Raw genomic sequence first — 16,014 nt, forward strand, 5'->3', positions numbered from 1 at the left:
GCTCTCTCCCCCTCCCAGGTCCTTCCATTATGAAGGCATCCCAGCCTGGTAAGGGTCCGCTGCAATACATAATATGGGAAACAAGCTCAGACCAGTCAGATGGCACAAGGCTAATCAAGTGGAAAATGAGGACATGCCATGGGAGGGAAGAATGGACTGAGAGGTCGACAGACAGATGCGAGTGGTGTCAGGCAGTTATTTGGACGCTTGACCGGTCAGTAATGGTAAGAAGCTGAGCCAGAAGGCAAAGCTCAATTTACGGGTCGGTTCATGCTCTCACCCTCACCAATGGTCATGAGCTGTGAGTAGCGCCAAAGAACGAGGTCATGTATACAAAGCGGCAGAAATGAGTTTCCACTTCAGGGTGTCTGGACTCGGCCCTAGAGACAGGGTGAGGGGTGCAAACATTCAAGGGGAGCTCAGAGTGGAGCTGCTGCTCCTCCACGTCAAGAGGATCGAGCCATCCCATAAGAATGAAAAAATCAGAAAAGGGATCCCCCTTCATATCTTTTTAGTTTCTCCAAGACGTCAATGAGACCAGAATGAAATTAAATGGAGACATTGTCTTTTGTCTCTCTCTTTCGCTGATTGTTTTTCTCCCGAGTCAAAATTCACACAAGTGTCTCCTCTTGAGTTTCATTGGAGATCTCGCAGAATCACACAGTGGCCTCTAGATTTTCCAAGTAGTCTCTTTGACATTTTTCTTGCAGTTTGAAAGTATTTGCATTGTGTGCTCAGTCATATACGATGAGATGTGCGAGCCGTCGTTTCTGGTGATAAAACCCTTCACTATGAATACAGAGCTGTAGTCCTTGGCCCTGAATAACATGATCAGTTTCTCAGTCGTGTATTGCTGTGCTCCAATTTGATCAGACTCATTCTAGACGACTTAGTGCTGAGTCTGTGGGTTCAGATCCCACTGCTGACACCATTGAGTGACTATAAGAAAGTTGCTTCATCTGCCGGAGTCCGATTGGAAAACAAAAGAAACCAATGGAACCAATCAAAGCTCAAATGTTGGAAGCCACCTTAGATAAAGGCCTCAATCCAATAATTTACAAGAAAGATGAAGTCTTGAAAGAGATTAGAAGAAGAACAGAAAGAGACCTCACAACACCAAACCAAACTGTCAAATCTGACTCCTTTTATGTAGGCGATCTCACGCCTCCTTCTTATCAAAGGGATTTTAGGAGAAACATCTGCAACAAATTCTATTCTTAAATGAAACATAAAGGAGAATCTCTGTGAAGTCTCACGAGCCATCAAAGATCAACCATTGAGCAGTAACATTTTCCTCTGGGGCATCTGCTTGGCATGCCTCCCTGTGAAGGTGGTTCACGCATTTCCAACCGAGGGCAGTCCTTGGGGCAGACACAGCACACACTGGACACAAGACATCTCCCGGCTTGCCTGGTAATGCCTTGGTATCCACCAGAGGAGGTGGAAGAGGTGGCAGAGAAAGGGAAGCCTGGGCATCTTGGTTGAGACTGCTGCCCCTGTGATGGCTTCCAAAACACATTGACCACCTTCACCACTTCCCTGTGCCCCCGGTCAGACCACTGCTCCCAGTAGACAGATGACCTTACTTCTGTCCTCCTCTTGTGTTCACATCTCCATTCGCAAATATGACCTGAACTTCTTCTGCAGGGTCACATCTAATTAAAGCCCAGTGGGCGGCCCAACTCACTGATTTTGCGCCTTTGACACGCTGACAAATGTTAAAATGGCACGTTGAGAAGATATACTCAGTATTGTCTTTGCTTTCTGAATGGCATTTTCAGGGTGAGCTGATATCCTGGACCAAGAATTATAAAGCTTAGGGAGTACAAGGAACCAGTGTGGTTGACGCCTGCAGAAAGCGGTCCAAAAGGTTGGGGTAAGTTTTCAGTTGTTTGAAATCTAGACCCCTATTTTCATATTGTTGGTCAGCTTCTTCCACCAAATCAGTAATCTCTGGGCTCTTTAGGGCATTGATGTTGACGCCCTGGCTGTGGTCAATGACACGGTGGCGGCGATGATGACGTGTGGATATGACGCATCAGTACTGTGAGGTCGGAGTCATTGTGGGTAAGTGCAGGTCATTCCTCTTTGGGCAGCCTTCATTTGCGCTCACTTACAGAATGCTGGGTGGGAGCCATTTCTCACCAACTATGGAAAAATCCAGTATGTCACATCTTTCAAGTTTTCAGCAAATTGAGAAAATGGTGTAGCTCTGCAATTAAGGATCTCTAGATTTCATTTTTCCTGAGCTTCACGTACACAATATTGTTTTTGTCACAAACCAACAACACACCTGCCATTTAAATCCATCCATCCATTATCCAACCCGCTATATCTGAACTACAGGGTCAAGGGGGTCTGCTGGAGCCAGTCCCAGCCAACACAGGGCACAAGGCAGGAAACAATCCCTGGGCAGGGCCCCAGCCCACCACAGAGCATTTAAATCACATGATCGTAAACCAACGCTTTCATTGGTAGGGGTCTTTCTTCATTGGTCAGTGGAGTTACTAGGTTTATATAAAACTAGCAAAATACCCGCACTTCACGGCAGAGAAGTAGTGTGTTAAAGAAGTAACGAAAAAGAAAAGGAAACATTTTATAATAACGTAACATCAGGTTCGTATTTGGAGGATGTGTTGTGTTCAAGTTACATTCCGTGTTTGTCAACCATTGTAAAGATAACAGGTTTCATTCATCGAAGTGTTCACTACCCAAATCGGTACTCGTGAATCTAAGATGTTTAACAGGAATTCCCGGTATTAAGTTGTGGTTTTGCCTGCGAATATGCGTGTCTATGAACTTAATTTAAACTTAAGCTTTACACCTTGCTTTCCTATTGATATGTCTACAAAGGCTTGTTCAGCTTCAGAGGGTTGTTCCTTTCTTACTGCATCAATAATCAGCTCGTCTTCCTCTTTATCTGAGACATTACACACTGCATGCACGGTTTTACCTTTCCCAGTCCCAAAACTTTAACGAAGTGGTTCAATTTACCACATTTTTTACACTGTCTTCCTTTAGCTGGGCATTGACTTTTTCCACCGTGTGCTTTGATTCCGCAGTAGGTGAACTTATGAATATGCCTGTATGCGTCAGTCGCTTCATATTCAATTGCTGCCGTCTCAATTGTGTAATTTGTTTTTCGCTCAGCGCTCTTTGGAGCTCTTGCTTGTTGTCTGCGTACTGCGTTCACAGTCAGTTCACGTGAGCCGCTCGGAGTACATGCATTGAAGGTTCTCAGCTGTGCTTGTGCGATCTTGCGATGTCCACGGCTTTATTTAATGTTAGCTCAGACCCGGCACTTAAAAGTTTCTTTCGCACTTTTGCTGAGTTTGTGCCAAACTAGTCTATCCCTGACCATCTCATCTTCGTTTGCATAAGCACAGTCCTTCACCAGCAATTTTAACTCTGTCACAAAGTGATCAAAAGTCTCATTTATACCCTGCGTCTTCTCATTAAACTTGTATCTCGCGAATATCGTATTCGTCTTAGGCATGACAAATGCCTCGTAGCAGCAGTGTGTCTGCTGCTGACGGACGGCCTTATATGGGCAGGCACTCAATTACGTGGGAGGCGTGGGGATGGGGACGAACTCCGCACTCACTGCATCCGAGCTGCAGGCTATGGACGTATATATGTATGTAAGTAGGATTCAGTTATGATTGTTACGTGTAGAATTTCGAAATGAAATTTTCTGCTTAACTTTTGTAAGTAACGTGTAAGGAATGAACCTGCCAAATTTCAGCCTTCCACCTACATGGAAAGTTGGAGAATTAGTGATGAGTCAGTCAGTCAGTCAGTCAGTGAGGGCTATGCCTTTTATTAGTATAGATACTGTGTCCATACTAGCTTCTTCCATAGTGCTATGACCAGAATGAAGACATATTTGGCCATCACCACTACTTTATAGCCATCAGCAATGACCTAGTAACTCCAACAACTAAAAAATCTCAATTCTGAAAAAAATGCCAGTTACCACGTGCACGTGAAATTTGTGGAATTGCTACACAGAAACCATAGAGGGCTTTGTCTAAATATTAAATAGACTGGTGGACATAGTGTTATGGTGCAGGTCGACTCCATCCTCTCGCAGTTGAGCCTCTCGAGAGCCTCTTGAGCCCCACACTGTCGATAGTCACGACCAGGATGAGCTTGGCAGATGAGGACAAACACACACAGAGCAAGAGGAAGGTGTAAAAGTGCTTGGTGCTTTTATAAAAAGTAGTGAATCAAACAGTGTCCCTGAAAAGTGCAATGCAAAATTCATAAATAATCCTAATAAAAGAAAGTGTCTATGCGGAGGTTAAAGCAATCAAATAAATAATCCATTAAAATGAGGTTAAAAGATGGCAGGAGACTGTCCTTAAAACCACGAGCCTGGGTGCTGTCCTGAAAAACTGACGTCTCCTTGGCTTAACCCAACAGGGGCTCTTACAGCCATGGATGACCTATCCAACAATTCAGACCCCTTCATCGATGCTCTTAGTCTTGGACCCCTGCTGCCGCCTGTGACTCCAGCAGGGCATTACACAAAAGCCTCCAACTCCCGCTGCCAAGCTTGTGCCCCTGTGGTCCATGGCACCACCAGCTGAATGCCTATCTCTGCCTCTTGCTCCTCTGCAGCCACGCTGCCTCTCTCTGGTGAGTTGCTACAACTGAACAGCTCTTCAGCCACTTCATCTCCCAGGTCACTCAGCTAGAGTGGCCATCAGCTCCTGAGCGCCATTCACACACTCCTCTTAGGGACTTCCTCCCAGCTGTCTGCCTTCTCTCTGTCTTGTCCACTCGCACCGACTCTCTGTTGCTCCTTCTTTCTCTCTCCATCTCTCTCTCAATCCGACTGGCGTTGTTTCCATTGTCCTCCTCAGTCTAGCACTTGCACTTCCTTTATAAAAGCAGGGACGTGGTACAGCTGTGGCAATTGGGGGCTGCCCCCCAAAAAGAGTCCAGCTACAGGCGAGACAGTCTGAAGCCTCATACCGATTGGGCGACCTGAGACATTCTGAGGCTTATAAGATGACGCCCCTGTCACTGGTGTCCCATTGACTCCGCCCACTTTCCAAGAGCCACACCCCTGTTTCACAGATACCTATATTACACACCCGTAATGTCAATTTGAATTCTTTTCAGTTCCTGCTCTCAAACCTGTAGACTTGGTAGTTTAGAGGTCTGAGTATTCGGCATTTATTAAACTTCTAAACTATTAAGGTCTGTCAGTTCTGCATCCAAAGCAAAACCACAAAATGGAAGTGTCTTTTGTTATTGGTGAGCAGGGGGGCTGATCGCAACCCTAAAGGATACAGACGCTCCTCTAAAAAACACTGAAAGACTACCTTCACATTGCTCCCTTACTTGCTGGGCTTACTGGCGGCTGCTCTATCGCGCAATATGCTTTCCCCGTGGTACTTTGCATACTTAAAAGCCCGAACAACACATATTGATTCTCCCTCTCTGACATTCTCTGCTCCTGACGCGCACTCCTTTGAAGAGGAAGATATGTTTGCATTCTTTTAATTGTGAGACGGAACTGTCATCTCCGTCTTGTTAAGGGGCACGTTTAAACTTTTGAAAAAGAGACAAATGTTCGTTTGCAGTGTTTGAATAAAGTTCCTGTCTCTACAACCTCCTGTGCTTCTGTGTAAATCTGTGACCCAAGCATGACAATATATAATATAAACTGCTCAAAAAAATTAAAGGAACACTTTGAAAACACATCAGATCTCAATGGGGAAAAAGAAATCCTCCTGGATATCTATACTGATATAGACTGGGTAATGTGTTAGGAACGAAAGGATGCCACATCGTTTGATGGAAATGAAAATGATCAACCTACAGAGCCCTGAATTCAAAGACGCCCCAAAATTCAGAGTGAAAAAATTATGTGGCAGGCTAGTCCATTTTGCCAAAATTTAATGGCAGCAACTCCAAATTGTACGCAGCACTTTGTATGGCCCCTGTGTTCTTGTATACATGCCTGACAACATCGGTGCATGCTTCTAATGAGATGACAGATGGTGTTGTGGGGGATCTCCTCCCAGATCTGGACCAGGGCATCACTGAGCTCCTGGACAGTCTGAGGTGCAACCTGGTGGCATTGGATGGACCAAAACATAATGTCCCAGAGGTGTTCTATTGGATTTAGGTCAGGAAAGTGTGGTGGCCAGTCAATGGTATCAATTCCTTCATCCTCCAGGAACTGCCTGCATACTCTTACCACATGAGGCCAGGAATTGTCGTGCACCAGGAGCCACTGTACCAGCATAGGGTCTGACAATGGGTCCAAGGATTTCATCCTGATACCTAATGGCAGCCAAGGTGCCTTTGTCAAGCCTGCAGCGGTCTGTGTGACCCTCCATGGATATGCCTCCCCAGACAATCATTAACCCACCACCAAACTGCTCATGCTGAATGATGTTACAGGCAGCATAATGTTCTCCATGGCTTCTCCAGACCCTTTCACTTCTGTCACGTGCTCAGGCTGAACCTGCTCTCATCTGTAAAAAGCACAGGGCACCAGTGGTGCATATGCCAATTCTGGTATTCTATGGCGAATGCCAATCGAGCTGCATGCTGCTGGGCAGTGAGCTCAGGGCCCACTAGAGGACATGGGGCCCTTGGGTCACCCTCATGAAGTCTTTCTGGTTGTTTGGTCAGAGACATTCACACCAGTGGCCTGCTGGAGGTCATTTTGTAGGGCTGTTCCTCCTTGCCCAAAGGAGCAGATACTGGTCCTGCTGATGGGTTATGGACCTTCTATGGCCCTCTCCAGCTCTCCTAGAGTAACTGCTTGTCTCCTAGAATCTCCTCCATGCCCTTGAGACTGTGCAGGGAGACACAGCAAACCTTCTGGCAATGACACGTATTGATGTGCCATCCTGAGAAGTTGGACTACCTGTGCAACCTCTGTAGGGTCCAGGTATCGCCTCATGCTACCAGTAGTGACACTGACTGTAGCCAAATGCAAAACTAGTGAAGAAACAGTCAGAAAAGATGAGGAGGGAAAAATGTCAGTGGCCTCCACCTGTTAAACCATTCATTCCTGTTTTGGGGTCATCTCATTGTTGCCCCTCTAGTGCATCTGTTGTTAATTTCATTAACACCACAGCAGCTGAAACTGATTAACAACCCCCTCTGCTACTTAACTGACCAGATTAATATCCCATAAGTTTCATTGACTTTATGCTATACTCTGATTAACAAGTGTTCCTTTAATTCTTTTGAGCAGTATATATATATATATATATATATATAATGTATACTAGGGGATTCGGCCCCTGCTCGCTTCACTTGCCAACCCCCCGGCCGGCACTATGTGCTAGCCACTTTATGTCTCTGCCACTCGCGTTGTGAAGAGAGGTGCTGAACACACCCCAAGGAGACACAGTTGCTCCTCCGAAACCCCCTGTTAAATGGTGATACAACGGGAAAGTTTTTTTATTTTTTTACCTCCTCTTTGCTCGATCAGCTGCTGTGCTGTGTGATCTACATCTCACGTGGCACTTCAAACATTTAACCCCTTGTATAAGATAGTTAGCAAATCACTTCAAACTGCTTCCGGCCTGAATGCAGCCGAGGTGGCGTATGTATCCCACTAATGCTGGTTGATGTGTATTCAGAACTACCAAGGATCGTATTGGAAGCACTAATGCTAACTAGCAGTCAAACTCGAAACTACATCCGCCTAAAGCATAGTGTTGGCGTCACCGTGCACGTGAATTTTGGCAACTAATTTTGAGAAATTGTCCAAATATGAGGTAAGTTGTGCTAAGATATAATACGTACCAACTTATTGTTTGCTTGTGTGCTATATTCAAATTAACAATCTCCACTTACTTTAGCATTTGCTTAACAGCAAAAACACAAATAGTTTCTTTTTATAGAATTATGAATAAATTTAGGCAACAAGGGGTTAAAAGCCTGTACAGCAGCTGTCCTACTCTTTGTGTTTTATTTCCCGCCCTGGGCCTGGTTAAATCTCTTGGCACAAAGTCTTGTCTCGTGGGATGTGAGTTCTTGATATTTTTTAGTTTATAATTGAAAAATGGAATAAGAATCTGAAAATCTAACATCACATTAAAGTTCGATAAACTCTGAAAACAATGATGCCAAACATATATATGTAGGTTTTAAAATAAGTCTGATTTAAAGCGTGACAACAGACCAACCACAAGCTTTACCTGGTAGGTAACCATCTAAAATAATCAGATTATGATTCAGTCCTAAGAGTGCAATACTCCAATCTTCTGGCTGTCAAGTAAGTGAACCAGCTACCGTGTCGCAATGTCAGAGGCTTCTCCTCAAGCACTGACAGCTGAGGTTCGATCCCTGTAAGGGGAAGCAGATCCTGTATCACATATCTATGATCTGCTTCTCGCAACTGAGAGCATGTGGTGGATGTTTGCCGACCAACCACGAGCGTTACCTGGTAGGTTACCACCTAAATAATCAGATTTGAGTCAGAACTAGGAATGTAACACTCCAATCTTCACCGTGTCAAATAAGTGAAACAGCCGCTGTGGCGCAACATTAGAGGCTTCACCTCAGGCACTGACAGCTGAGGTTTGATCCCCATAAGGGTAAGCAAAGGTGGGGTATACCTGATGATCCCCATTTTGGGTGAAACACGTGTACTGTATGTACTCTTTGTATTATTTGGCAGGTACGGTATCATATATATATTTTCCATAAGTCAACGTAACTTTTTTGTGTGAAAAAATTAAATGAATCAACTTTCTAGGTACGTGCGTGGAGGAGTTTGCATATTCTCCCCATGTCTGTGTGGGTTTCCTCCCACAGTCCAAAGACATGCAGATTAGGGGTATTGGCGATCCTAAATTGCACCTAGTGTGTGCTTGGTGTGTGTGTGTGTGTGTGTGCACTCCCTGCGGTGGGCTGGTGTCCTGCCCGGGGTTTGTTTCCTGCCTTGCGCCCTGTGTTGGCTGGGATTGGCTCCAGCAGACCCAGTAGTTAGGATATAGCAGGTTGGATAATGGATGGATGGATGGAACTTTCTAGATAAAGAAACACATTGCATTAAAAGTGTCTATTGAATCCAGTTAGTAAATGATTTAATTGTACAGTTATACAAGTGGTAAAAATAAATAGTCGTTCATCTGACATAAATAGAAAGAGGTTCCAGGCCTCATAGTGTCTGAAGTGCTTGGATCTGTTGGAGGCCTAAAACTGTCCTGACTGCAGCTGGATTCAGTGCTGTCTGCTCTTTTAATTGTCATTATTAAGATACCAGTAATAGCGACCACGCGATGACGTGCAGTGAATACACTTGACTTTTAGTTTTTCCTACTCTTTCTCTGTAACGCTTAACATTCGTTGCTCAGAGGTTGTTGATGTGCTTGCTGCTTCCTGAGCAGCTCTTCTTTACTCCACTCTAGCGGCCCGCTTCTTCACTTCTTTCGTCGGCATTTCTCTTTGAGTTAAAACTGATTAAGTTAGTGTTTGTGTTGCAATAACTTAACTCATTTTTTCTTAATTTTTTACTTAAGCTGGCACTTAAGTCTTCAATCTGCCTCAAAAATGATTGAAGATATGAAGAGGTAGGGGAAGTGACGGCGAAGGTGGTAGGGACTGCTGCCTGCTGCCAAGAGTTGATTCTACAATAAAATAAAATAAAAATAAAAAGAGGAATAACCTTGGAGGTCAATCATCACCCCAAAAGCGGATAGTAGAAGTCATGTAGTATATGTGTACTAAATTTCAGGTCAATAGTTCAAACGGTTTGTGAGCTACAGATGGTTTAAAATCCTGGACAGACAAATGGACAGCCATGGTAGCATATTGTATATAAAGATAACGAAGGAGCAAATTGCACAGAGAAAGGACAAATTACAATGAAATCAACAAAAGAGAGTTAAGCATTAAAATTTGTAGCAAAAATAGAACTATTTCTAAATGTCTTATACACGTCAAAGTCATGCTGCTGTGCTTTTCTGAATGTAGAATAAGAGAAGAAGAAGAAGAAAAGAAAACACCAGCTCCTTACATGAGCTCCGTGTTATCAGGTGTAGTCACTGATTATGATGGCTGGAACTAAAACCTACAGCCACAGTGGGCACCCAGGACCAAATCTGAGAACCCCTAGTTTAGGAAATTCATGAGGGGGTCACAGATATGGAGCCAGATCAGGGTCACTTGACCGTATTAAAGCCACATCTGGGCAGCTGAGCTTCGGCTCGGAGTGTTTATCTGCTGAAGCCCTGGTGTGCTCGTATTTCTATCTGGCTACTGTACAAACTAGGAAAAGCCAAAGAAAGTCTTTGTTTGCAGTATTTAACTTTTTCAGTTTCTAAATTTTTGCAAATATATCTTCCACAGGTACTGGCACTAACGCCTGCTACATGGAGGAGCTGCGGCACATTGACCTGGTGGAGGGGGACGAGGGGCGCATGTGCATTAACACCGAGTGGGGAGCGTTTGGAGATGATGGGTCGCTTGAAGACTTCTGCACCGAGTTTGACCGAGACATTGATTTGGCCTCCATTAACCCTGGGAAGCAGCTGTACGTTGGCAGATCTGGTCTTCTGTTTGTTAAAATGCTAACTGCTATCTTGAAACCAGTAGGTCCTCCAAATATCACCCGTGCTGACTGCTGGGACTCCATGTGGTCCTCTTGATGAACTCAGCTGTTCTTGTCTGTAGCGCACTTAGCATTTAGTATTATAAACTCAAATTAATGTGCATTTCTATTTAATAAACACGTAAACAAGTATTTATGGGTGGCATGCGTGCCTTCAGAAACTCAAACAATACTCCTTAGTTTCCATACCACAGATGTTATTGTCATATATTCTGCCTCCTCCACACCTCCCAGTAAGCTTCGTCTTCCTCTTCCGGACTGTGGCTCTCGGAAGCTATGGCGGGCAGCTCCTTTTATGTGATCCCCGGAAGTACTTCTGGTGTCCCAAAGGCTTGGCCCGGTTGCACTTCTGGGTAAGTAGAGCTCGCTAGTCCCTACAGCACCCCCTGGCAGCACCGACGGAACCCGACAGGGCTGAGTCAAAGAACTCCAGTTCCCATGGTGCCCTGTTCCCATGCTGCCGCAACTCAGGGTGGCTGCCATCTAGCAGTCAGGAGGAGATGATGGATCATGTATACTGACCCCCACTGCCCTTCCATATTGAGGGTGTCCCAGCTGGGCAATCCCTATAATGGACAGGCATTCTGACTGGTTTTGGTAACAGAGGTGGCTGGGATGGGCTCAGGTCCCCTGCCCCCTTGAACTGGACTAAGCACCCATGAAAGTAACTGCGGTCTTATGGGTGCTTGACTTGTTCACTTCAAAGGAGTCAAACCTCCAAGAAACAGAAGATATGAATGGTGACCTGACCTGCTCTGGTGTCTCCTACTGTTTTATTCTTTCTCCTCAGGTTTGAGAAGATGATCTCAGGTTTGTACATGGGCGAGCTGGTGAGGATCATCCTGGTTAAGATGGCCAAGAAGGGCCTGCTCTTCAAAGGCAGGATCTCAGACAGTCTGCGTACCAAAGGCAAACTGAAGACAGCAGACGTGTCTGAAATGGAGAAGTAAGTGTTTTAAAAGCGAGTGACTTCTTTTTACTGTTTGACTTAAGTGGCACCGTGGCTCCCATACTACAAATCCTCGTCACACAGTATGACAGCCCCCATAACAAAAGACTCAAAAACCAGTGAAGTGCCTAGTAAACAGAGCCAAGATGAAAACCAGAAATCCATAATTAATCTCAAAGAAAATCACACAAGGCTTTTAGGTTGTATCCGCAATCTTGGTCAACCAGGAAGTGTATGACGCTGAGTTTTATAACTTTGGCCTGGTGATGTCACACACTTACAAGTTGCCATTGCCTAGCATTAGCTTGGCAAACATAAGCAGGAAGGTCTCCAGCAGGCCATTCCCTTGAGAAAAACAAGGTGGCACCACGAAACAACACATTTCATAATTAACATTGTTAAAACACGTTGAAATAAAAACTTCACAGCGGGTTCTCTGGTTTTTAAACCCCAAAACAATGTTTGTAGATACTAAGGTGTGACAGTGAGGGTCGGCTCCATGCTACTGGTTGCATCCCAGGAGCCTCTTGAACTCGCCAGCGTCAATAAATTACCCAAGGGATGAGCCAGCGGATGAGGACACACAGCACACAAACATAGCAAGGGGTAGGCGAAACAGTGCCAGTGCTTTCATTAGAGCAGTGCTCAAATAAATAGTGCAGTGCTCCAGTCCAATAAATAAATAATCTTAAAAACAAGTCAGAATAAAATGAGGTTAAATACACAGGCAGGAAACTGTCCTTTACCATTCTGAGCCCTGGCACCTTCCTTTTAAAAGTGTCATCTCTTCGTCTTGCCCCGATCGGGTCTCGCAATACGGAGAGACGTCCATCCAACAGGCACGCACAACCTTTTTATTCCCCATCGCCAATCCCATGGTGTTTCACGGGGAGCCCCCAAGCCCTGCTCTGCTCACACCGCCAGGCGAGAGCACACCCTGAGCACAATGGTCCTTCAACAGGAGTGGACCCCTCAGCCCCCTCCAGAGCACCGGCCACAAACACCTTCCTGGGGCTTACTGTCCTGTCCGCCTGCTTCCTCCCATCTTACAGCAGCTCTTGCTCACTCCTGCCTTTCTCTCTCCTTCCCTTTCATTTATTCCCCCCATCTTCTTGTGCCAGCTCCCCTTTAAATGCCTCCGTGGTCACAGCGCCTCATTAGCACACCGGAGAAAGCCGATGATGCAAATCAGACAGACCACCACCACCTCACACATGCAAGTGCATCTCGTCTCAACTGCCTCACCAAGCACCGCTGCTGCACGATACGCCCACCCAGGCTATTCAGTTATTTATTTATTTAAAAACAAGATAGTGAAATGTTAAGCCCCGACTCGCTATACCACACAAGGAACCACTTTGAAAAATGAAAAATGAAAAGATCGTGTAATGTTCAGGAACTTTGTTGAAATGCATTGTAGGTGATGAAGAAGGAGAAACTGAACTTGTTTTGAGTGGCCTATAATGGTGCAGTGGTCTTTAAAGTGTCCCTGGGGGGTTAAGGAAATGTCTGCCATCTATGCTGAACTGATTATTGTGGCCTAACAGTTGACCTGAGCGGTGCTAAGCACTGTACCACCAGGCCTCCCTCAAATAAAATAAACAGAAATATCAAAACAGTACAATTTTCTGCAGACAGGAAGCAGGAGTTCACTGAGGCTTGGCCCCCACAGAATGAACAGCTGGCACTCGTCTCTCTCGAGCTGAAATGTACAGTTTTGTTTGTCCCTATCCAACTGGCGCTACCAACAAAAAAGCACAACACTAAAGCACATGGATTCTCCATCCTCCTTGTTGGCATCAACTGCACAGCACTCTGGGTAAAATTATCAAATTCACATGTTACACACAAGTCTTATACAAAAGATACTACGTTTAAGACACAGATACACAGACACATCTCCAGTTTCCTTCTGAATGTGCGCTTTGTGTTTAAATGTATTTTTAAAGGTTTAACATTATATACTGTGGGGGTCTGTCTCATCCAACAATGTGACAGAAACTGTCACAGACAGACAGCCATCATCGAGATACTGATTTTTTCAGTATCGGGGGACCCTATAAAGTCGAGAACCGGAGATTGAAATTTTTGACGAATCTGACGCTTTCGCTCCTCCGCCAGTTAGTTATGGGATAATCCGCAATCTTGGATATAGATGGAATGTCAGTGCTTGAACCTTTACCTCGCTGAACAGCTGACATCACGCATTGTGTGTCTCTTGTGCGTTAATCAAGTGATGCTACAAGAAAAGCTCCAAAATGACGACACCCATGAGAAACAAATGTGCACGGTTTAAATAAAATAAAATAAATGTCAAAGACACGAACTAATGCATACTTTCAAAACCCCCATTTGGAATCCAAGATTCCAGGGGTAACGGCCCATCATTTACTGGGAGACACGGACTAAAATCTAGCTTGACTGAAAACTGAGCAGCTAACAACAGTGCAAATCTGATAGAAAGAGAACTGGGAAATCTCCATTTTTTTCATTCATTTATAAGGGTAACCCTCCCTTCTACATGGCGCATGGTGTGGTGTCCTCTAACATAAGGATTACAGCACATCTTGCACGGATACCGTCCATTTGTTCATTTCTTTGCACATCCTGGTCGTAATTTAACTTGAGGCCTAAGGCAACACCACCTTCTGTGCCCTGCTGTCACTTTACAAACACATCACAGCGAAGAGAGTTCAGATTGACTGAGGTTCAGGTGCAGGGCAGTTTAGAAAATGAATGAATGGCTGATGGCTTCATATTTTGTTTTCTAGGTACAAGGAAGGATTGAGCAATACCAAGCAAATCTTGACCAAACTTGACCTTGACCCTTCAGAAGACGACTGCATTGCTGTCCAGCACGTCTGCACCATTGTTTCATTCCGGTCTGCCAATTTGTGTGCCGCAGCACTGGCAGCCATTCTGACCCGAATCCGAGAAAACAAGAAGGTGAAACGGCTCAGGACAACTGTTGGCATGGATGGCACTGTCTATAAGACACACCCACAGTAAGGAGACAATGACGTGAGAGGGCGAGGGTGGCAGGCGAGTGGCAAGGCCTCTGTATATTTAGTGGTTTAATTACAATAGTCAGGATATGGGGGTTTGTTTTTTCCATCTGGATGCAAAATAGAAAGTTTTAAAGAGGAAATTGTGCCAGTGCACCAGCAGTGGTCATGCCACCTGAGTATCTGGGTTAAGAGGTAGAAAACCGCAATGAGATTTGTATTCAATAATAAGGACATAAAGGCTAATTATTTCACTTATCAATCTATCCATCTATCAGTGACCAATCCTATATCATGCAGTTTAAGGTCACTGAGGTCTGAATAAAGCGCCGTTGGATTTCAGCCTGCAGCTCTTACTACACGACAGCTCTGTATTCCTGCAGACAGACTGCCATAGCATGTCTACCTGTTTCTCCAAACAGACTTCCAAATCAAAAGAGAGCCAGTGCCAAAGGTTTCACCTGCACTTCAGAGATTATGTATGGCGCCATTTTCACCATCCCATGGTACTTTCCAAGTCCAGTACGACTCTTTCCCTATTTCTCAATGCGAGTCCACCAGGTGACTTAACTATGTCCCTGTCACATTGGGAGTCGGCTGTGAAAGCTGACCTTTTGGGATTGCATGAGTTGTCCACAGTGCCACCCAGAGCCAAACTGGGGTCCTAAGTGGAACCTGCTTCTCTGCACCCCCACCAGACCCCCCAACCTGCCCTCCCTGAATCCACTGCATTAGTATTTCTTATAGCAGCTGAGAAGTTAAGCAAAGTGACAGTTTATTGGCTAACTAAACAGATTACAATATGCCAGCTTTCAAGGCAACTCCGGCCTCATCTTGCCTGAAGAAGTCCTCGAAAGCTTACATGTTGTAATCTGTTTAGTTAGCCAAAGAAAGGCGTCATTTTGCATAACTTCTCATTGCATCCATAATGGCTAACACGGTACAACACTCTGCTACTACTTATAGCAGCTTTAATTTAAGCAATAAATATACTTGTAAAAATAAATAATAAATAAAGAAGCGCACATTACCAACTTAAAAAGTTATAGTTAATGTCTAATAAAAATGCTTTTCTCTCTATTATAAAAAAAAAATCTTGGGGAGGCACACTAGGGAGATGAGACGTGATCTTCTCAGAAGACAATTTGAGACACTTTAACTTGCTCCGAGCTCTTAAAACAATGACAAGCGACAAGCAAAACACGCAGCTCGCAGCAGATGATCATATTGCATGCATTCAGCCACCCTAAGCCCCCTCTTCACAACGCGAGCAGCAGAGACACGAAGTGGCAAAAAGGACAGAGGCTGTACAGACTTTAAAATGATCGACAGGCAGCGTGACAACAGCTGTCCCACCCTTCACAACGCGAGCAGCATTATATGTCCTGCGAGAAAGAGATTTAACCACGCCTGGGGCTGGAAATAAAGGACAAGTACTGTTATTACAACTTCACTCGAGACCAGGC

General features: G+C 44.8%; 2 protein-coding genes across 2 annotated transcripts in view; both read left to right on the forward strand.

The window, feature by feature from the left end:
* The window catches only part of supv3l1 (SUV3-like helicase), a 54,686-nt gene extending 54,634 nt beyond the window's left edge, over positions 1–52 (forward strand). Inside the window, exon 15 of the mRNA XM_039739411.1 lies at positions 19–52. Within this exon, the coding sequence (XP_039595345.1) occupies positions 19–52 (34 nt within the window). The remainder of the gene's footprint in view (positions 1–18) is intronic.
* A 1,262-nt stretch (positions 53–1,314) lies between these two features.
* The window catches only part of hkdc1 (hexokinase domain containing 1), a 48,778-nt gene continuing 34,078 nt past the window's right edge, over positions 1,315–16,014 (forward strand). Inside the window, 7 exon segments of the mRNA XM_039739523.1 lie at positions 1,315–1,413; positions 1,967–2,035; positions 2,037–2,067; positions 10,333–10,516; positions 11,385–11,540; positions 14,315–14,548; positions 14,971–15,109. Of these exon segments, the coding sequence (XP_039595457.1) occupies positions 1,315–1,413; positions 1,967–2,035; positions 2,037–2,067; positions 10,333–10,516; positions 11,385–11,540; positions 14,315–14,548; positions 14,971–15,109 (912 nt within the window).

This window comes from Polypterus senegalus, chromosome 1 (assembly GCF_016835505.1).
Source record: "Polypterus senegalus isolate Bchr_013 chromosome 1, ASM1683550v1, whole genome shotgun sequence".
NCBI classification, from domain to species: Eukaryota; Metazoa; Chordata; class Cladistia; order Polypteriformes; family Polypteridae; genus Polypterus; species Polypterus senegalus.